At 39.1% G+C, this 23,319-nt stretch overlaps 1 protein-coding gene across 9 annotated transcripts in view; it reads left to right on the plus strand.

Moving 5' to 3' along the window:
• elavl4 (ELAV like neuron-specific RNA binding protein 4) overlaps nt 1-23,319 on the plus strand; it is a 99,667-nt gene that overhangs the window by 59,910 nt on the left and 16,438 nt on the right. For 7 of the 9 annotated variants that reach the window (XM_051947375.1, XM_051947372.1, XM_051947370.1 and 4 more), the window contains one exon: nt 1,592-1,744. In XM_051947375.1, coding sequence (XP_051803335.1) covers nt 1,592-1,744 — 153 coding nt within the window. Of the gene's footprint in view, nt 1-1,591; nt 1,746-23,319 lie in introns of all 9 variants that reach the window. The other 2 variants (XM_022199576.2, XM_022199574.2) reach the window with 1 other exon arrangement.

Genomic DNA, 23,319 nt, shown 5'->3' on the forward strand with positions numbered 1-23,319 from the left:
CGAGATAAAGGCGGTCTCCGTAATGACACAAGACAACTCTGCATCTCTGTCTGGCGCTATCGCTCTTTCACACTTCATTTCCTCCCTCCCACTATCCTCTTTCCTTGCTTTCTCGCTCCACAACAGACTGAAAACCCTAAAGGTAACAAGGTAAATTAAAAGGCTGCGCGGTAATTCTAAAATTAAGTTTGTCGCTCTTTCATGTCACACCCTTCCCACTCTCTGCCACTACACTTGCGAGGGAAAACGCTTGGCCCAGAGATTCGCATGCTCTCGGGCGATGTGTCTCTCTGAAGTGTCTGAGTTTGTTTCGCTGCTGTGGTTTTTCCTCCACCATGACACCTCAGATTTTGTCAGCGGTGGCTTCGCTGGAGCTTTTGCGTCTGAGGTGTGAGGGGAAACAGCGTGCCAAAGGTGAGAGCAGCTCACAGTGACACGCATGCACATAATCTGAGACGCATTTATACGCCGTGTGCTCGTGATCGCTTTAATCTTCACACTTACAGTTTTTCTAACTTTGCCGCATACATGCGCACACGGCAGCCGCGCTCGTACACAATGCTTCTCACAGCTCGAGGAGGTGTTGATGGATTAGACATCTGGAGTTGGCTGACAAGGAGAGAAAATGAGGGAGAGATGCATGGAGAAGAAAAGAGGCAGACTCTGGAAGAGAGAGGAAGGTTTAGTGAGGCGGCGTTTGCAGGAAGGAAGCAAAACATCCCGGCAGAGAAGGAGGAAGAGGAAGACAGAGGAGCTGAGAGCAGAGAGGCTAAAGGAGGAAGATGTGTGAAAAGAAAAAGTGAGACATGGGGAAAGCCAGCTGTTCCCAATCCCATTCTCTCACTGTTAGAGTTCAGCAGGATTTCCATGCTGTTGCTCAAGGATACGGCTGCATATCCGCCATATTTGCCTGACTTTAACCTTATTTGATGACTTATGTCTCCACATGTCAGATGTAATGAAAGCACTGCGAGGGAAAGCGGTTCCAGTCAGCAGCAGTAGTAATGGGATTTACACAACTTTCACTGCAGCAAAAATTCAGGTCTACAAATTTCGATGTTGAGGAGGTTCGGTGGTAGAGAAGCTGCACAGTGAATCACTTCTCACCGTGGCTTCCACACGCAGCATCTTCTAGCTCGATGAATATAAAGGACAGAAAGCCTGCCGAGTTAAAAAATCTGCTATCACAGCATATTAACTTAATAATTACATCATATTTTCACTCAGATTGGTGCACAGAATCACAACAATGAATGAAGTGACTTTTAAACACCTGAGGTTTCCACTCAGGAGAACAAAGTTTCCTTCACCTCCCCCAGCCAACCACTTAGGGAGGCACAAAGTCTTATCTCTCCAGCGTTCTAAGCAGCTAAATCTTTTCCTAACAACCATAATCCCCAAGGCAAGGTGTACTGAGAAAATACAGTCTCATCTTCCTGCCTGTGGATCCAGTGATCCACACCCTTACCCATCCACAGCACACACACAAAGGCTCCGACGGAAGATTTTAGCTGACGTGTGTTAAAGCACAGGAGCCCTATTTTGTTATTTAAAGAAGCTCTGAGATTCTCGTTCTCTCTTTCTCCTGCAGGTGTCATATGCACGGCCCAGCTCGGCCTCCATCCGAGATGCTAACCTGTACGTGAGCGGCCTGCCCAAGACTATGACCCAGAAGGAGCTGGAGCAGCTCTTCTCCCAGTACGGACGCATCATCACCTCCCGCATCCTCGTCGACCAGGTCACAGGTATCCATGGGGCAGCGTCTCCTCTGTCTTTACACCGTTACACACAAACCATCATCCCCTCTGAGCTGCAGCACACAGACACAACGTAAATATCACACGTAAATATCTGCACCGATCTACTCTGCAGCTACGATCTCTTTACTCCTCATTATTTCTGACTTCTTCTATTTCTGAGGAGCGTGTTGTTTTTGTGCAGCCTTGTGGAACAGTCACTTTGCGTTTCACTGCGAGCATGTGACAAATAAAATCTCTTGAATCTTGATCAGACTGAGCCATAATAGGCTTCCTGTTGTTTATGCGGAAGATTACAGCGTCTCTCGCGCGTTATCGTCGGCTTTCTTTTTAGCAACACTCGCTATTTTCAGGTTTTGTTCTTGAAATGTCACTTTTTATTTCGTGACGCGACCATTTTTTGACATGAGATGCAGTAGAAATGACAGAGGAACCGCCAGTGGGGCATTAACACCACCGACAGTTGAAGTATATATTGATCATCTGGTTGCAATTCGACATTCTGCCGGAAAATCTGATGTTACTTTGACATGCACCACCCACGTAAATGTTTCTGCAGACCACGCAAAGCCCTCCGTTGCATTCCTTTACCACTATAACCTCCCCTAGTAGGACAATATCCTCAACTGCTCTGCAAAAACTGCCCGGGAATGCCTTAGAGAACATGACAAAGAGCCCGAAATGCTTCAGAATTCACGGGACGCACTAAAACAACCCTGATCCATGGAGTACCAGACACCTTAGGAAACCCACAGACGTCCTGCATTCATGTCTCGATGGGTCAAAGTGACACAAAAGGGATCTACACAACATTAGCAGGTGGTTTTAATGTTGTGGCTGGTCGGTGTAAATGCATATTTACGTCATGCCAGTTTTCTGGAGAAGCTTCTCCACGTTTGTTGAGCCGGTGTTGTCATGTTTCACAGCAGTGAGACCACTGATGTGATTTTCTAACAGTGTATTTCTTCATTTACACTTTGTGCTGCTGTATCTCCACAAAAGAGCGGAGTAGCAGGTGTGATCAGTGCACCCAAGACCTACATCTTTGTGCTTTTCTTTGTGCTTGTGTGCTTAAAATACTGCTCTGAATGTGCTGATGTTGTGGATTACCAGACTGCACATTCCTTCTTTTATCTGTACATAGAAGTAGCTTAAGAGCGAAGTAGCATGAAAACTATAAAACACGCTGTGAACATGTTCTGTTTCAACCCTGAAGGGATCAAGAATCGTGATAGAATGTCATCGATCAAAATTTTTTGGAAAATGAATCGAACAGCTTCTCTGAAAGATGGATGTCAGTGAAATGATATGTTATGATCATGTGAAAACAATGCAGAAAATGAGGAACTAAATGAAACAAAATCAATTTTACCTTCAAAATTTTACAGTTAGATGCCCTTGAAGTAGACAGAGGTGGGTCAGAATTTTACCATTTTTAACCCTCAAGCGACCGAGTGTTTTCATTTATGACCCCAGCCATATAATTATATTTGCCGTTTTTATATCTTTTAGCTGAAAAATGTTTCCTACCATGAATTTGTCAATCTACTTGTCCTACAGCTGCTCATTAGCCTAGCCGCGCTAGACCCATGTTCGGAATTCTGAAGGCACAAGGGTCTAGGGAAGCTCGACAGGGAGGGAGGCGGGCTAAAAGGTTGTCTTTCAAATCACTCTTCAGCAATTGGGTAGGTATACAACCAGTCAGCGCAACGAATAGGCTGACGGAGTTCCTAGAGCGCCGGATTGTGGCTAAGTCCCATTAGCTTCCCAACCAGCGGAGCCAACTGGTATATTAAGGATTTGCCATATCCCGTCGGCATAAGTCCAAATACGTCTTTCTTCTCAATGAAACACTTCAGTGCCGTCCTTTGTTTATCTTTCAAGTTGAATTTTAGCTTCAAATCTTTAAGGGCTGTGGCCAAAGCCGAGTCGAAAGATAACTGTTTATTGTGCGCCGGTTGTTTCTGTCAGAATCGTCGCGCCTCTGTCGTCACTTCGTTACGCCCGCCTTCTGACTCTACACTTCATGGTGATTGGTTCGGCCAGTTTTAGGAGAATCCAGCCTCGAGCCTCATGGAGGGTAACTAGACCCACCCTGGCAGAGAATTAAATTCGTTGCTGTGGGTTGTCTAGCGCGGCTAGGCTAGCTGCTCATAGTTTTTTGTAGAGATCGGCCAACTGGTGTGACAAGGATAATGGAAACTTGTCTGGGGTCACTTATGACTCCAGAAAGATGTATAGGTTTTTCACTATTGTAGGCCTTAGTTTTATTTATTTATTTCTACCTCTAATCACTATATTTCAGTGTGTTGCAGTGCACTATAGCTGGCAGACCTACATTTTTAGCCACAGCTGCCCTGGGGCAGACTGACTGGCTGCCAATCCACTCCTACAACCCCTCTGACCACCACCAACATTACACAGCATACACATTCATACACCAGTGGAAGTGGCAGCACTGGAGCTAAGGTGGGTAAAGTGTCTGCATTGGACGAACGGCTCTGCCCCCTGAGCCACAGCCGCCCCTAATCTAAATACTTCTCTGCATGTTACACTGCACACATACAGACAAGATGTTTGTGTAGATTTTGGTTTTATGTACTTTTGATTTACTATTGAGGAAACAAAAGGAATAAAGTTTTAAAAGAAGTGGCAGACAAAGCGTGTCTAAATAAATGTTATTGCGTTCTTAACATGCATCATATTGTTCATATGGTTTTACTTTAGCTCTGAGTCAAAAATGATTAAAATCCATGAATAATAAAAGCAGGTTATTTTAGAATATCCATTATAAAATGCAGTGGAGTGGAATAGGTAAGAAAGCACAAAAAGAGGCACTAAAGTAGACATATTCCTGTGTAAAATATGGTGGGGTCATAAATGACCCCAGTCGGTCATTTTAGTCGCTAAAATAGCTTGGTGGCTTGAGGGTTAATACACGTTACTTTTTCCAGCATTTCTTTAGCAAATTGTTATCTATAACCAACTTTAAGCATCAATAATATGGGATGTATCATACCAGTTTAATGCCTATAGAGTCATAGAAATAAGCCCTGGTACCCTGGATGTGTTTTCTGATTATTCAGCTTTAAAAAGTGCATTCTGGGTAAACTTTCAAGGCTCATATCAGCATGTGTGATAGGTGGTTTGTCAGAAGAAGTTATAGACAACGAAAGCTTCATTTTTTCACACATTTGATACCAGGATCATCAAGCAGACATGATTGAATCTGTGTCAAAATGATTTTTATAATACAACATGAAACAAAAAGCACAAAATTCCAACATAACCCGATGTAGTTCAATAGCATTCATGTTATGAAGGTAAAACTTTGCATGGCCTCATTAAACTCCCTCCACTCTGGTGCAGATTCTTTTTTTTTTCGTTTTCCCCCAAACAAACATATTTTATGATACAGCTTCTTATTGATTCAAAAGAGTTAAAATACTTTTAATGAAGAAACAAAGACAGCAGCGCTCAGGAAAAACTCCAAAAGCGCTTCAGATCAAGTCCAAGCCTTCCTTAATTACAGCCACTAAAGGTACCAAACTGCTAGCCTAGCCGTGCTAGACAACCCACGGCAACGAATTTAATTCTCTGCCAGGGTGGGTCTAGTTACGCTCCATAAGGCTCGAGGCTGGATTCTCCTAAAACTGGCCGGACCAATCACCATGAAGTGTAGAGTCAGAAGGCGGGCGTAACTAAGTGACGACAGAGGCGTGACGATTCTGACAGAAACAACCAGCGCACAATAAACAGTTATCTTTCGACTCGGCTTTGGCCACAGCCCTGAAAGATTTTAAGCTAAAATTCAATTTGAAAGATAAACAAAGGACGGCACTGAAGTGTTTCATTGAGAAGAAAGACGTATTTGGACTTATGCCGACGGGATATGGCAAATCCTTAATATACCAGTTGGCTCCGCTGGTTGGGAAGCTAATGGGACTTAGCCACAAGCCGCCAGCGCTCTAGGAACTCCGTCAGCCTATTCGTTGTGCTGATTGGTTGTATACCTACCCAATTGCTGCAGAGTGATTTGAAAGACAACCTTTTAGCCCGCCTCCCTCCCTGTCGAGCGGCCCTAGACCCTTGTGCCTTCAGAACATGGGTGTAGCATGGCTAGGCTAACCAAAGTCTGATTTAAAGGTGAAATGTAGATTTTTGACTCTTCACTTGTTTATGACATATTTTGTCCCTTTTTCAACATCACATATACTCCAGTTACTGTACATAAAAATCATCAGTGATGAGGAAGTCAGGTGAGAGACTGATTATTCATGCTATGACCCAAATTTGAGTTGCATAAGTTGTTGAAATTACAGTAATTTTGAGCGAAGATGTTTGTCTGAGGCGCTGAAAATCGGTGACACTGTTCAAGTGCATCATTTTATGTGTGATTTTTCATGTTTCTGCTGCATTATGACGCACAAATAGCGGAAAAATGTATCATTTCGATCCTTATCTCCCAGCTCTAGCATCCTCTAAACATAGCGAGCGACTGAGTGACCTCAACAGGCGATTTCCGTGACCGGGACCTCAGCTGAGGAACGATGATTACGCGAGCTGCATAAAATGCATGCTCAATTACACATCCCACTATATCCAAAACAGAGGAGTGAATCCCATCAGCCCGTTGTAGTGCAGAAGAAGCCCTCCAGCGTGTCTCTTAGATCCATTTCAGGGCTTGTTGGTGTGCCTACAGGCTCCAACCTGCTCCGGCGTTATGTGCAGTGTGTACTGATGAAGCAGAGCAGCAGCATGCTGTAAGCCACACTCATTTGCCTAAGCAGAATAAATCACTGCTGGCAGTGAAGTGCACGCCTGTCTGTACACAGCGAGTGGAGGGAAGAAGAGGGAGAGAAAACAAAGGATGGAGGGAAAGAAAAGAAAGTAAGAGAGGCGCAGACGAGCAGAGACGTGGGAAGGAGAGGAAATGAGAAGAGGGAGGAAGAGCCGAGATGGGAGGAAATGGGGGAAAAAAGTTTGAAAAAATGCACTGGAAATAATATCTGTAAAAAAAATCTGGCAGCAAGAGTGCAAGAAAAAAATGTGTAAGTAAACTGTGGAGAAATATCATTTAAAAACTGTTAAAATGGTGAAAAAAATTAGATAAATTAAAAATAAATAATAATATAGAATCATAATATTTGAGTGAAGGAGTAAAACTGTAATTTTCACATATTTCATACAGACTATGTACAGTTTTGTCCTTTATTTCAACAGTCAGCATTTCATTATTACTATTTTTCTGTAATTTTGTGTGTGATTAAAATAATATTTTTAAAAAAAAACAGGAAATAAAATCTGCAAAATAGCAGTTAAAAATATCTAACCATTATTCAATCCTTGATGTACATAATTTATTTTAAATAACGTCAAATATCTGTAAAATAATAGTTGTTGCTAATTTAAATGCAGTGCAAATAGTGTAATTTCAAACAATACAAAAGAACAAAATACTATTTATATAAAAATACAGATTTTGATGAAGATGTAATTTGTAATTTTGTTCACTTTGTTTTCATTTTTACAAATTATTTTTATGATCTAACTGGTAAAAAGAAGAGATTACAATACGGACATTATGTGCAAACAATTACTGTTTTTTTCCTGTAAATTTATCAGATGTCTAGAATTCAACAAGAAACTGGGAAAGTTAAAATTATTTGTAATTTACATTTAAAAAGCAATGCACCATTTTTGAATCTCTAAAAGATATTTTTTCTTTCAAAGAGAGAAGCTCATTTTAAAGCAGTAAAAAAATAGAATATTTTAAAGTCAAACATTTTAGAAATGCAGATTTTTATTGTTGACATTATTATATCCACAGCTAACATGTAAATTATATCTTATTTTCTGTGATTTTACTGCATATTTGTAATTTAACAAAACGGAAAATTTGCAAAAACTACCGTTGGAAAAAAAAAACTCATTTTTCAATCCTTAAAATGCGTGATTTCTTTCAAATGATGCAACATATGTATATACATGTTGATTTAAATGCTGTAAAAATCTTATAATTATAGAACAAACTGCCTTTAAAAAAAACCACTGATTTTCATGTGGACATTATTTACAGTAAACGTGTAAACTAGTCCAATTTTCTATGATTTTTCTCATTAGTATCTGTACTACACCGAAACAGGGAAAGTGTCTGAACCAACAGTGAATTATTTAATATATATCAGATAAAAATGTTCATTTTTTGTTATACTGTGCCTCCTCCTGACACATTTATCTGACTGATAAACCTGTCCTGCCTCCGTGTAACCGAGCCCCGGTGGACTCTGCTGGAAAACTCCACGTCTGATTTCTCGCTCACATTAAGGCCACACGCCGTACACACAACAAATCTCCACGCATTCATGAGAGGCTCGGCCACTCATCGTGTTCATTCTCGACCGGCACCGGGTCGGTTTTAAAGAGGAGCGCTTAGCATGTCCAACGCTTCATTTACACCACTGAAGCGCCACAGATCAAAAGGAAGATGCTCAGCTGAGGAAATAAATGGGCTTTCACATGATCGCTCCGAATTAAAGCTGCCACTTCATGCTTTAATATTCATACGAGTCTTTCTTAAGAGGCACTAAAACCTCATTGCTGTCCACCTGAAACAGTGCCTTTGTCCAGTTTTTAGCATGTTTTTTTGTCTGACAGAACGAGAGGTAAATCAAAGGGGAATCATTTAATCAAGGGTGACTAACTGATGTAATTAAGAGAGGCCAACAGTAATTAATTTACACATACAAAACTCCACTTTGGTGGATTTTCAAAGAGAAACCTGTCTGCAGTGTCACAATTATTCAATTAGCTGCTTAGAAATGAGCAGTTTTTTTTATTTCAAGTGTGTGTTTTTGTTCTTTTTTTTTCCAAGGCGAATGTCAAAACAGTGCAGCAGTTTGAGAAATATCCCACTCCTTTCTCCTACACATCACGTCTCTTTTTATTTGATCCGTGACATTGAGTGAAACCAATTTAAATTAACAGTTAACACAACTGCTTTTTAACCGTTTCATGTAAAAGAAAGTCTTCCGTTGCGTTTCATATCGTGGCGCCAAAAGAATACGGCGCTAATGGAACGGTGTAACCCTCCGAACCCAAAGCAGTCTGGTGGCAGTTTTACTCATTTTGGGCTTCTTTTTTTGTTTTCTTCACTGCAATATAAAGTCCTGCACCTCTACAGAAACAGCACAACCATAGCTGGTAGTACAGAGAATTTAAAAGGGACCTGTGTGCGGTATGGCAACCAATTTAAATCCCATAAATCATTTAAAAAGCAAATCCAAAAGTTTAATTCTTCATTTATTTTACAAAAATGGAAACAAACTTCAACATGTATAACCAGGTTCAAGTGCTTCCATCTGTTATTGTCACTTTATTTTTGAAAATTACTTCACACAGTATAGATTTTTTGCTGTTTATATCTTTAATTTGTTGGTATAATGGTCTCCTGTCAGCTGCCTACAATTCAGCTGAAAAAAAGAAAGTCCATGATTTTTTGTGACGTGACTGTTGGTTGCATCTAAATTATGACAATTTTTCAAAATGTGCAAAAAATCAGCCAAAAAGTATTTAACACTTATCAATTTTAGTTACTTATACATTTTTTTGCTGATTTAAATACAGTATAAACTGACTTTATGGTCTGTTAAAATGCAGATTTTTGATGCAAATTTTATTTAGAGACACCCATTTTTTAATTTTTTTGTTTCTATATTAATAGTCTTTTCTGAAATTTAACTAGATATATTTTCTGTAATGTAACAAATGTGAAATATCCTTAAGATACACTTATACTTTCAAAAAAACAGAAAATATCTGTGAAATAATACTTTTAGTTAAATACAGTAATGATATTTATTGCTACATCAACAGAAATAGTGTAGTTTATTTAAGCACTGTAAAAGAAGCAGTCACTTGTAAAAATATTCATTTTTCTTTGTCCTTTTTTTCATGATTTTATGCCTTGCTATTTTTTATTATCTGTAAAATAACTAAACCGAATAAATTAAAATAGTGTCATTTATTTAATTGCTGTTAAAGAGGCAGTTATGATTTGTAAAAGTACAGGTTTTTGCCTATTTAATTACTTTTTTCTGTGATTTTACTAATTATTATTATCTCTAATGCAACCAAACAGGGAAAATTTTACAGCAAATACAGCAAAATAGTGACATTTATTCCTGAATAAATAAAAATACTGTGATTATGTTACCATTTGTAAAAATACTGTTTTTTTTTTCTTTTTTAATACCGTTTTTGTAATTTTATGCTTTTTACTGAGTTAGTTTTTTTGGCCTTTTTTTTTTTACAACTAACACAAATTAACACCCTTTTCCTGTGATTTTCCTTCTTATTATTATCTGTAATGTACCTCAGCAGGAAAAATCTTGAATACAGTAAAGTATTGACATTTATTGTTGATGTTTCTTGTTTTAATTGCACCGGTGTAGAAAGTTCTATTGGTCAGTCCGTCCACAGAGCAGGAGGTGTTTTCTGCTTTCACCTGCACTAATTACCGTCCTAACTACTACCTAAAGCACCTGAAAACCTGAAACCACACATGCAGCTGGACACAGATGAAGTGAGAGAGATGTTCTGCTCGATGCCCCCAGAGGGTGAAGGATCAGCAGGAGAAATGTTAATGATTAATTAGACGTTAGAGCTGCTGCTGATTAAAAACATGGAGGACTTTAGAAGGGCCCTGAGAGTAGTATGCTGCCATCATTGACTCATCCTCCGTTACTGTACGCACACACACACTCCCACACACTCACTGCCATTAAGAGAGAAATGGGCTGCAAATTAAAACTCTCCTGCGACTGCCAAAAATGTAAGTACAGAACAAGAAGGAGAGACGGAGAACGGGAAAGGCAGAGACGCCGACAGACTCGTGCTCCGGGCTGGTTTGAGGTTCGATTATCGGCGTCCAGACGGGATGTTTTAATGTCACCGTGACAACGAGGAACATTAAAACCCAAGTCTTCCTGGCTTTAAGGATTATACACTGTAAAAACTAAATCTGTGAAAAACTGGAAAGACTGATATGTTAAAATATGTTAAAAAAAACAACATTGGAACACCACAGTGCTCCGAAGCTGTAGAAAACTGAAAATAATTTGAAACGTTTAAAATATTTTAGCAGATTTAGCAGTAAAACAGTGATTTTGCAGTATTATTTAGAATCTTTTTTAACAGTTAACATGTACATTAATACGTTTTTATCTGTGATTTTACTAGATATTATCTGAACTTTAACAAAACAGGAATAATCTATAAAAGACAATCATTTTTCTAACTTTATGGCAAATATTTTTAAATTTATGATGCGAGTTGCTGATTTAATTGCAGCAAACAAAAAGTGCAATTAAGAATGAATAATTATTTGGAAAAATACAGATTTTTTGATCATGTTCTTTACAGTTTTGCTTGTTTTTGCTTTTTTAAATCAACATGTACATGAAGTTTTCTGTGATTTTACTCGATATTATTTGTAATTTAACTTAACGGAAAACTTTTTTAAACCATTTTCCAAAATTTAATTGACAATTTTTCTTTAAAAATGACAGAAAATATTATTAATAAAGTAATTATTAGTATTTATTTCTGATTTAAATGCACTTTTATTTTATGGTCAAACATTAAACAGAAAAAAATGTAAATAAATAAATAAAATGCTTCTTTTTTGTTACAGTAAACATGTAAGTTAATACTTTACTGTACTTCAACAAAACTGGAAAAACCTGTCACCTCTACCATTTTTCAAACCTTTTGTCAAATATCTATAAAGTAAGTATATTGTTTTCTGATTTAAGTGCAGTAAAAGAAAAAAATACAATTAAGAATGATGACCATTTGTAAACATACAGATTTTTGATTGCTTTTTTTTACAGTTTCTCCTGTTTTTGTTTTCTTGAGTTATCATGTAAATTAAAACTTTTTTTAAACTAGTTTTTTTCTTGAAACAAAATTGGAAACAAGTGTAAAGTACCAGTTAATATTACACTTAAAATATGTAACTTGTTTAAATTTTAACAGTGCATGTACTTTAAGCTACTGACATCGTTATCATGTGGTGCCTTCAAGTCCTGCTGAGGTCATCAGTGCGTCATTAGCGTCCACATATTTATTGAATCAGCCTCATCGGCGTCTAAAATCCAATCCCGTCAGTGATTCACTCTCCTGCCAAGCTAAGCTCCGATCTGAGACCGGCCTGCACGATGTCCAGACAGAAAGTCGCTGCAGAAAGTTGCTGAAGTAACGGATGTTCTCCAGCGACCACCGGCAGATGGGCCGATGATCCCCGGCTCTCGCTCTGCTAAATTGGGAACACGATGTCTGTTCTCTAGATGACCTCCTCATCAACAGGATGCACCCTGCAGTCACTCTTCTGTTCGAGAAGACGAGAAAGGAACTTTGAAAACATCACTGTTAGCATCATTCACAGTCAGAGGCGGCTGAAACAGAAATCCACTAAAACTGCCAAATTGCCCCAGAGACTCAGGCAGCGAACACAACATCGACTTGACAAGGGTATCTCTCCATTTCTTCCTCTGTCTATTGATTCCCTCTGAATGGATCAGCATATTCTGTCTCTTCATCAGTGCAAATAGCACCAGATTTCCTCTCCGGCCTTTTCCTTCTAACCTTCAGGGAAGCCGTGATTTTGCGGTTTGACAGCCTCGATTCGAAACAGATATAATATCAGAGACGGCTCCGGATCAATAGCCGGCTATTCCTGGTCCTTCATCCCCAGACCTGCATGCACACAGAGGTCAATGCTTACCTGATCAATGACTGCAAATACAATCGATCGGCAGGCAAACGACAGCACTAATGTGAGGCTAAATCACCGCTCAGTGTGTGCAGGGATTGACTGTGAAAAGGCGAGACTGAAGGTGGCAGATTCCCATGGTAACAAGCCTGCATCCCATCATACAGCCCATGTTGGTGAACGCCGCCGCCGCTGCTGCTGCTATTAAGTGTGTTTTGCACACAGAATGAAGAAAAAAATTACCTGATATTGAGCTAAGAGTTGCATGATAGGCAGAGTTGTTCCTGATCAAAGTAGCATTAAATTAAGGTTCCGTTTCTTTGAAATCCGCCTGACATGCAGCGTCCACGCTTGAAAGCTTTTCAGACACTTTAGCGTAATTTACTGCCAAGTTGTGTATCGGAGCTTTCTGGAAAAGAAAAAAAAATCTCTCAGCAAAACAAGAAACAACTCTCGCTGCTTGAGAAGTTCAGCCGCATAAATATGCAGCATCACAAATGTTTGTGAAGGTTTCAGAGTCACATCATGTTTGGTGTGAATAACCGCCGCACAGAACACAACCCGTTTAACCAGAGTTTTAATGTAACCAAAGAGTTTTAATTCATTTCCGTCTTGTGAAACTATGGATGATATTTAATGAGTAATAATTTACAAGTTGACTGCAAAACAGGTTAAATGATGCACACATAAATAAATATTTTTCCAAATAATTCATTCTTTTACAGTGTGTGACTATAACATTTTAGTGTTTCTTCTGTGTTTAAATTTGCTACAAATATTGTGAAACTATTTGAAAGAAAAAACAAGTATACTGACTTACTAATTTTTTTATTAAAATTTAAAAATCTATACTTTTAATACATTTTTCAGAATTTCCTCAGGTTGAGAAACTACAGATAATATCTAATAAGTTTACAAAATAAAAGTATTAATTTAATATTTTATACTTAAATGATGTCCACATAAAAAAATTCTGTTTTTCTTAATTTATTCTTTTACAGTTTATGACGATAAAATTGGAGTGTTTTTCTGTGTTTAAATAAGCTACAAGTACTGCAACACTATTTGAAAGAAAAACAATGTGTGTATCGGTTGATTTTTTTTAAAGTAAAATTTGAAAATATACAGTTTAATACATTTTCCAGAATTTCCGTACAAATATTATCCAGTAAGTGTACAAAATAAAAGTATTAATTTTATAACTATTTTTGAATGAATAGTTATTCATTAAAAAATAGATATTTTTTCCCCAAACAATTCATCCTTTTAAAATATGTGACCATAAAATTTCACTGCTTTACTGCATTTAAATTAGCAAAATAAAATTTTTTAAAAAGGATTTTGTCATTATCTTCATAGCTTTTGAACGTTGCAGTACTCTAGTATTTTTTTTACTTTTTTCTACAGAATTCTTTTTTACAGTGTGCATGTCGAGGTTGAGGAAATGCTACTTTATTGTTCGAGTTTCCCCACAAACCTGCACGACTCCACAATTTTATTTTTTTTTTAGCTTTCCCTCGTATTCAAACCGTTCACGTTTGCATCTGGCGCTTGTGAATTTCAAGTATACAGTTTTTTTCTCAGAGGAATTCCTCCCCCCCCCTACCCCTCGCTCCTCAGTACAGTTAGTATGTTCTCTCCTCTCCCGACTTGAATAATGAATGTTCCCCTCCAGACTGACACGCCGCTGAATCCCTGTTCTCCGCCTGTCCGGCAGCACAGAACACAGCGGTCAAGGTAACGCCGGTGGAGCGCTGCATCCTCTAGACGGGATGACTGCTGCAGCCTTGACTCATGCTCTCATCTCACACCTCTCTGCCTTTACTTTCTTGTTTTTATTTCATCTTCTGAGCGCGTCCTATCTCCGCGATAGCCGGCGACACGCGTGCACGCACGAAAATGTTGAAACAAAACAAACAAAAAAAAAAAAAACCCACACACAGGCAAATATCCACATCAATACGTGCACGCAGCAGACAGATGGTTGGAGCTGTGCACTGACAGAGGCTAAAGCACAGGGCACCTCCACTCTTCAAAGTCTCCTCGTCCCTCCTCTCGCTGCTTTTTCAAATGCCATCTGTAGCCAGGCACACTAATGTTACTTAAAACAAGGACACTGCCTTTTTTTTTTCTCCTGCTTCTAATTAGAGGCCAGTAGGAACGGCGGTTTTCTTTCTGCCGCTGCCACGTTAGAAATCTTTTGGAGAATCATTTGGCACAATATAGCTCCTCGAGATGAAGCTAAAAATGGCCAGATTTTGGTGATGTATGCGAGCACCGGTGCACGAGAGTGAGGAACACAATGCAGTTGGACGGATGAAGCTGTGTGTGTGTGAGGGAGAAAAGAAAGCGAATGCGTGTTTCATTACCCAGCAGCCAGGTTTCTCACCTTTCCTTCGTTTTTCTTCTTTCCCCTCTCTCTCTCCTGGTCTCTCAGAGGAGCAGTCATTTCTCTCTGTCAGTCAGTCAGTGTTTGGGGAAATGATAGTGGGTTTTTTAGAGAAAGAGCGGCTTTGTTTGGGAAGGAAGCGAGCAAAGAATAGCACTGTTTCCTTTCATCATCATCCTTTTACTGTCACCTCCTAACATTCTCCTCTATCACCTTCTCTCCTTTTGTCCTTTTCCCTTCCCTTCTCTCCTCATCTTTTTTTCCCTCCTCTCTCGCTCCGGCCTCACCCGTCTTTCTCCCTCCCTCCCCCACCACCTCCATCCTCTCCCTCTCTTTCCCCCCTCCTCCTCCCCAGACCGAGGCGGCGTGTTATTAGTAAGGCAGCCAATGTGCCTGTCGGTGTGTGTTAGAGGGAGATAAGCACAGGTAGAGAGAGTTACATAAGCCTCTGTTGATTACTGTGGAGGAGAGGGAGAGCGGAGAAAGGGAGTGAGAAGGAGAAGGGGGAGAAAGACAGATTGGTGTACCTTAGTAAGTACATTGTGCTCTAATGTTGCCTGTATGGCTGGCTGCTGGCTGATAAGTAGGCCTCGGCTTCAGGGGCCGGTTGAAAGGACAGTCATTAGGTTGGGCTTCCTAGACTGGCAGCTTGCTTCATAGATTGCAAGTTTGTTTTTGTTGCGATGTTTAACGGGAGAAAAATAAGCCCTCTTCTCAAGGTTTATTAGCAATACGGCGTGACAGAGGGGCAGCAAATAAAAAGTGTACCGCGGAGCTCGTTTTAAAACCGCTTCGTTAATTAAATCTGCGGGTACTTTCTGCTCGCATACGTGGAATTTGTGCAGGTTTAAAGCTGAGAAATGAACTTAAATGATGCACGCTGTAGTTCATTTAGAGCGGATACTCCACACCGCCGCAATAGAAGCTCTCCAGTGTGTTTTGACCCTCAGCTGCTCTCACATTTTTCTTCACTGTGGGCTCATTTTTCACTGCAATGTAAAATCCTACACCTCTGTGGAAACAGCACAACCATGGCTAGATGTAGAAATGTCTCTTGTGCAGTATGACACAGTTATAGTGCCGTAAATCATCAAATTTATGGCGCTAAAATTCATTTCTTTGAATTTTCTTTGTAAAAATTGGGGGAAGAAAATGGATTCACGTGTATAAGTGCACACACTTCCAATTCAGGGAAAAACCGAGTCTGCAAAATACCATTTTATTATTTGTATGTTTAATTTGTTCCCATATTTGTGTTCCATCTGCTCCGTGTACACAGCCTGCAGTTCAGCTGAGAAGTTTTTGATCCGTTACTTCTAATGTCTTTCAGGTTGAGCCAGAAGAATGTGGTTAATGCAAAAAAAAAAAATGTAATTCAATGAAACGGGTAGAACAAAGTGATTTTTATGAAATGCAATGATTTTTAACCTAGCTTTAGTTAAGTTGTCTGCTTAAATGTCAAGCTACACACGAGTATTTACTGTCAATCTCATGAAAATCCTGTGCTTTCAGTTTTTTGTTTTTTTTTAGCTCTGATAAATTTTGTAATTATGATGATTTTTTTAAATACAAACATTCCTTTTAAACCTGGAGGCATGTTTTTGGTTAATAGGGTTAATCCATCGCTGTAAACCAGTCAACATACGGCTGCAATAGAAGCTCTCCAGTGTGCTTTAACGCTCTGACAGAGTTTCTCGGCTCCTGTCACATTTTTCTTCACTGTGGGCTCATTTTTCACGGTATTATAAAGTCCTGCAGCTCTATGGAAACAGCACAACCGTGGCTAGAAGCAGAAAGAACTCAAAAATGTCTATTGTGCAGTTATAACCCTGCAAAGCATCCAAACGCAGACAGGAAAGTTTTATTTTTTTTATTTTTTTGGGCAAAAATAGAGAGGGAAATAGATTAACATGTATAAAAAGTGCTCACAGGTGTTCCCAATACAGGGAAAAACTGACTTCACATAATGCTATTTTATTATTTACATTTTTTCTTTGTTCCTATGCACGTCTGTGATCTAAATGTTTGTCACATAACAGTTTGTCGCACCTCTGTCTTTCCGGTTGAGCCAAGGAGCACAGAATTTTACTGTAGAACTGGTTAATGCTGATTTTTGACATTAAAAAATGAAAATAAATAAAGCAGGTAGAATAAAGTTAGTTTAATATGGGTTCAGTTGTCTGCTGAAATGACAAGCTGCGCACGAGTATTTTGTCGTCGCTACCATGAAAGTCTCGGAATTATTCTCTTTTTTTCCAGTTTTTCGTTCTGATAAATTATGAAATTAAGGCAGTTTTTTTTCAATAAAAGCATTCCTTTCTAACCCGGAGGTGGGTTTAGAGGTTAACAGGGTTAATCCATCGCTGTAAATAAGCCAACAAACACGCCGTTTACTGCTTATGTACTTTCAAAAAACTACACCAGCCATTTAGTGGACGAAGTGAGCTTGGGGCTGAATATCACAGACAGGACAGGGAGGTTAGAAAGCACTGAGATTCGAACTAACTTTGGTCTTATAGTGGAATGTGTTGAAAATAGAAGCCAGAATAATGTCAGCCTTCTCCTCTAACCCTCTGAGTCCCCAGAGGCATGGTATATTAATAAAAAAATAAATAAAAAATGATGCTAAAATTACATCATTTATTGGAGCAAGAATCTGTAAAAACACAGAGAATCTTTGGATTTCCAACAATAACTGGAAAACTAACCAAATCTAAGTTTAAAATCATGACATGTCATTAAAAAAAGGGGGTGGGGTTGATGGGGAGAAATACAACATTTACAACAAGAAAAGCACTCGGAGATGTTGCTTGGTTTTTGTGTCATTTCTGACGGCTTAAATCTTGAAAAAGTTCACAGCAGAAATCTCGGCAACTTAATATAGACGTACCCACAAACACAACGACCTTGCACTGAGCACAGTGGTGTTATGCATGTGTACGTCGTGTACAGATACCAAATCCCGTGACCTAAACATGTAGAGGGTGACGGGACTGATGGGATTTGGAAACAATCCCACTATTTAATCACTTGCTCCTCGTATGATTTCCGACGGATAAGTCCACAGCAGTGGGTGTGCAGTTAGATCACAATCATGTGATCATCAGCAGGCAGCTGACAGTGTTCACATGTTGCCATGGTTACAATGACACCGTGCCGCTATGCTGCAACGACAAAGAAATCCTGAACAGACTATAAGCTGCATCACTGCCAAAATCTAATCATTTGGTCCTCGTAACGTTTCTGACCTTCGGTGAAAATTTCATTTGTTTGTTTTTGAGTAATGTTTCTAACAGACAGACAGACGTACACCAATCGTCACATAACTCTGCAGCGTTCCTTGGCGGGGCAACAAACAAATTCTATAAAAAGCAGAAAACTTGAAGCTCCTTGTTTTAACTGTAGAGCCTTCACTATCCCACCGTTGACCAACAGTCATGTGACAAAAACTCAGGGACTTCTCGGTAGAACTGCAGGGTGTGCATTCTTACAGCAAACATGAAGGAGACAAGTCTGTAAACTATTAAAACATGTAAATAATTACATAAAGCATGTAGAGTCACATTTTTTCCAGTATTTCTAACAGCTGTGGGCGCTTGAAAAACATTTATTTTTTTGGTAGAATACATAGTTTAACTTTTGTTTTTTTAAGGATTTTTAGCATCTTAACTGTGCCATACTGCATTATAGATGTCTGAGTTCTTTTTTTAAAGCCATGACTGTGCTGTTTCCATCGAGGTGCAGGTACTTACATTGCAGTTAGAAATGAATTCAAGGTGCACAGAAGCTGTTTGGGGTTCAGTGGGTTAAACTAATGCTGGAAATCCAACACTGACAGCGATTCGCTTCAGATCACATGAAACATATGGAGCGTCGCTTGGTGCACTGATACTAAGACACATTCAGCAGTCGTTGCACAGCGAGAGATTAGAAAAATTATCTTTAAAAAAAATTATCAGTCTCGTCTTCACCTCGCTGTGTTTGTGGCAGAAACCATCTGTTCTGCTCCGCTACCTGAACTCGTTCTTGATGTCAACTCAGTTTCACTCCAGACTCGCCGTTTTCTTCCAACGTACAGCCGTGAGCGGATCACATACACATTTTGTGGGATGACGATGAGGTCAACCACCACCTCCTCGCATCTCTCTCACCTCCTCACGATGCTATTGCACAACCTCAAGGACAAGAGAGGCCGGTTCGCACTCGAGCAAACAGAAGAAAACGCATGTTGAATCGCGCGCACGCGCTCTCTGCAATCGGTCACGCACCATTACAAACGGTCACGGACATCTCGAGTCCTCTTTTCACACTTCACTCTTAATAACACCTCTTCAAGTCATCACAGAAATGCGTGTGTGTGTGTGTGTGTGTGTGTGTGTTTGTGCCGGGCCTTCATCTGTATGCCAAGCGTTTGTCTGGAGGCCCTCCAGCAAGAACCAGCTTAGGAGGAGCTCAAGGCCAAACAAGTGCGAGGATTAAAGGACGAATAGAGTCCTTCTCTTCTGCTCTCTCGTCTCAGCGGAGGAAGCGAATGATCAGCGCTCTCCCTCTTCCTTAACTACCGCTGAGGTGCCCTTGAGCAAGGCTCTCGGAGTTGCCAAGTGCCTTGCAGCAGCGAGAGTGAAATTGGACTGATTCCAGTTATCAAGGTGAAGAGTGATGCTGAGGGAAGTTTTTTTTTTTTTAACCAGATAATAAAGCTGAAAATGTCCGCTTACAGACTGTAGCTCCTCCCAGAGACACAGCACTGACCCCCTTTTTACCTCACATGCACGACAGCTACAGTAATAAATGAAGGGAGCCGAAGAATCAGCAGCGGTTGTTGTTTGCACTGTGTAGATCCCTTTAGAGTAGGTATTTTTCTGCGTCAGACAAGCTAATTAAAATGTACAGGTACAGAGCTGGCACAAAAGGAAGGAAGGGAGGGGAAACTGTGAAAGGCTGTCAGGGGAGAGGGACCCAGGAAAGTAAGGAAAAAAATGAGAATAAAACTGAATAACTTACACTTAGAGTTTAATGATCACCCAGAAGAGAAAAGGAAAACGCTCTGGTTCAGGTTCGGGTGGTCAGAAGTTTCTTTGTGTTGAGTCTGACTCACCGGATGGAGGCTGCAGGTATCAGCCGGCTGTTTGCTGCTTATTTCAGGTGGATTTCTCCTCCCTTTCCACTTTTTGTGCGTTTTAAAAATTCACCTCGCTACAGGAAACAATAACCACCTCCAAGTTGAGGACTACAGCGTTATCTTTTCCTTAAATCAGCCAATTAAATACATCTTTAGACAGCAGGTTTCTTTTCCAGACAGGAACATTTATAGTAATTCTAAAAAATATAACAGTAAAAACATCTGTATGTGTAAATTCAGCTTTTCTGTCGATTAAATCTGATTTTTCTACAGCTGCAGAACCCAAACAATTTGTAGAAATTTGTCAGAAAATCGCAAACTTCATCTCGCAGGATTCTGATGCCCGATCTTTATCGATTTTCACAAGAGGAGTTGTTTTGACTTTTTACTCTACATTCCTAAAAGTAGAAGAGCCTTTAGGAATCTTTCGAGGTTCTTAACCATTACAGCTGTGGAAGAACTTCAATATGGTTCCAGATGTTTCTCAAGAAACCCTATAGAACGCTTCGTCAAAGAGCGATGTTGTTGTGCTTGGTTTTCCAGTTTATTATTTACAACATAGAATATTTTAGCCCCCAAAAAATAGTAATCAGTATTTACATTTTACTTTTAAGAAAAAGGAGTTTTCTTCTGTACAATAGACGAATAAGCGACTTGACATTAGGTAGGCATGTGCTTTATTGATCCTGAGGCAAATTCAAGAAACTAGCAGCTTATTAAACATACAGAATGTACAGAAATAAGATATAAGAGCAGAGCACACAGGGGATACAGATATGTAAAGTATAAAGGCATAATTATGTGCAGAATGTATATAGTGAAGCTGTTTAGACGGTGTACAAGTTGGTAGAAAAATATAAAATCAAATATGAAATCATACATGATTTACTAATGTCAACAATGTTTAAAAAGAAAGCAAATTGGAAATTCTGCATTTCTGCTGCTGCAAGATTATTTGGAGCGTCTTTTTACAGTATTAACAGCTGAGAAAATGTTTCCAGTTCAGTCTTAGAAAGTGCAAATGTGTTACATAGTTCTGCCACAAGTAAATTCTTCAAAAAGGTAAAACTACAGTGCCGCAAGGAGTATTTCTAAAAAAAAATATCTGACATCCAACCGCATTTATTTATCCGTTTTAAACTGAACTACATTTACCAGAGCTTCACTTCCAGATGTTATTTCATTGTATGCTGGAACAAAAGCTTATTACCATGCCCAAAGAATATTCTCGTAAATTGTTTGCTTTCAAAAGAGTTTCTTTTTTGTTTGTCCTTTTTTTTTTTTGGTATGTTTTGCTGCTTGGCTTGAAAGTAAATAACCTTGTGGTGTCTGTGTCCTGGAGAGAAAAAGAGAAAAAAGGGGGGAGCGTGATGGTCAAGGTGCTTCTCCGAATAAGAATTCAGGGGAGCCAAGTGCCATGAGACGAGCCAATAGGAAGTGTAAATGAAAAAGAAAAAAGATGGGGAGAGGGATGGCATGTACAAAAATGTGGAATAACAATAAGGAGGGCTTTTAAAGTGTGAGAACGAGACTGCACACAATGATGCTCAAACACAACATCCCCCTCTTTCTTACTGCCTCTCTTTTATTCAGCCTCAGTCACACAGACATGCCTGTGTGCACACAGTATTATGTAAATAGTCTCTTCGGCAGAGTGCTGCTGTCACTGAGCGAGCATCCTCTGGGCCATCGAGGCAGCCTCATTAAAACAAGGCACAGCAGCCATTAATAGATACCACCGCACATGCACACACATATATATCTGTATACAGTCAGTAATGTACGCAAAGCATTCTCAGACACCTATAGAGGACCTCCCAGGTAGCACATCTCTCAACAACCAAAAAAAAAAATATCTCCAAGGAAACGGCTCAAATGTCACAGAGAACAATGCATGAAGAGTCTGTGTGGATGACTGTAACTCAAGCGAGCGTGAGGGAAGAATGGACGGGAGCTTCAAACAGACTCTGGGCCAAATGCCACATCACAGCCTCATACGCTCGGTCTGTAGCTGCCCGGTGTCTTTGTGTCACCGCTCTACGTTTTCCCGTCTCTTGTAAAACCGGATGTACATCCTCGTGTTAACTGCTGCATGTTGGCGTCAAAGGAGCGGTGGCAGATGAAGGCAGCAGCAACGGAAATGTATAACGGCGCTGAAAAATGCCATTTCTGCGTCAGCTCAGCCTTAATCATTTCCACGTTTTATCTATCTTATCGTAAGCCTCGTTATGATCAAGATTCTATACGTACTCACTCATACACACACAAATTATGCCACACCTTGAAATAAAACGTTTAGCTGTGACTTTGTTAAACAATTTACAGTTTGTTTTTTAAAGTGTTACTGTGTTTTTAAATTAAGGATAATAACGAGCAAAATTACAGGAAATAGGTTGAAATTACATGTTACATGTAAATAAAAAAAACATGAGAAAACAAGCCAAAAAAAATATAAAGATATAAATAACACAGTAATATATTCTTGACAATATTTGGCATTAGAATAACAGAAATTTTCCTGAATTTATTTTATGAAAACTTATGTATATCAAAGATGGAAAAATTATTGATAAATTTTTAATAATAATTTAGGCGATTAAAAAAAACAGCCTCCAACTAGAAATAGCATTCATATTTTTACAAATGGTCTTTCGATCTTTTGCACATCTGACTGGAAAATTCCACTGCTTTACTGCATTCAAATCAGCAAAAAATACATTAATTTGACAAATATTGGCTGTTAATTGAAAAACAGTCCATTTTTTTAAACTGATTTTCCACGTTGTGTGTTAAAAAAAATCCCAGAAAATAAATAAAATTTACTTGCTGAGTGTTCTACGTTCTCATCTGAAGTCTACATTTTTTGCAAATATTAACTCGTTCTTTTACAATATGGTCCTATAAAGTAATTGATTAAAATATCACTATTTTACAAATATTTGCTGTCATTTGAATGAAAACTTTGTATATTAGGGACTGAAATATGGTCAGATTTGACACTTTTACATGCTGAAAATATCAGCTTACATCCGCATCAAACGTCTATATTTTTCCAAATAGTAATTTGTTCTTTCACAATGAACATATAACAATAAAATACCATCATTTTTGCAGATATTTTCTGTTAGTTTTTGAACCTTACAGTATTCGAGCATTTTGTAGTAGTTATTCTGACACCATAGCTGCCAGATTTTTTTTTTTTTTTGTACAGTGTACAACATCACAGTGAGACACTTCAGCAGTTAATACACAGCCTAGTGAATAAATGGGTCATCAT

Source organism: Acanthochromis polyacanthus, chromosome 4, assembly GCF_021347895.1.
Source record: "Acanthochromis polyacanthus isolate Apoly-LR-REF ecotype Palm Island chromosome 4, KAUST_Apoly_ChrSc, whole genome shotgun sequence".
In the NCBI taxonomy this organism is placed as follows: Eukaryota; Metazoa; Chordata; class Actinopteri; family Pomacentridae; genus Acanthochromis; species Acanthochromis polyacanthus.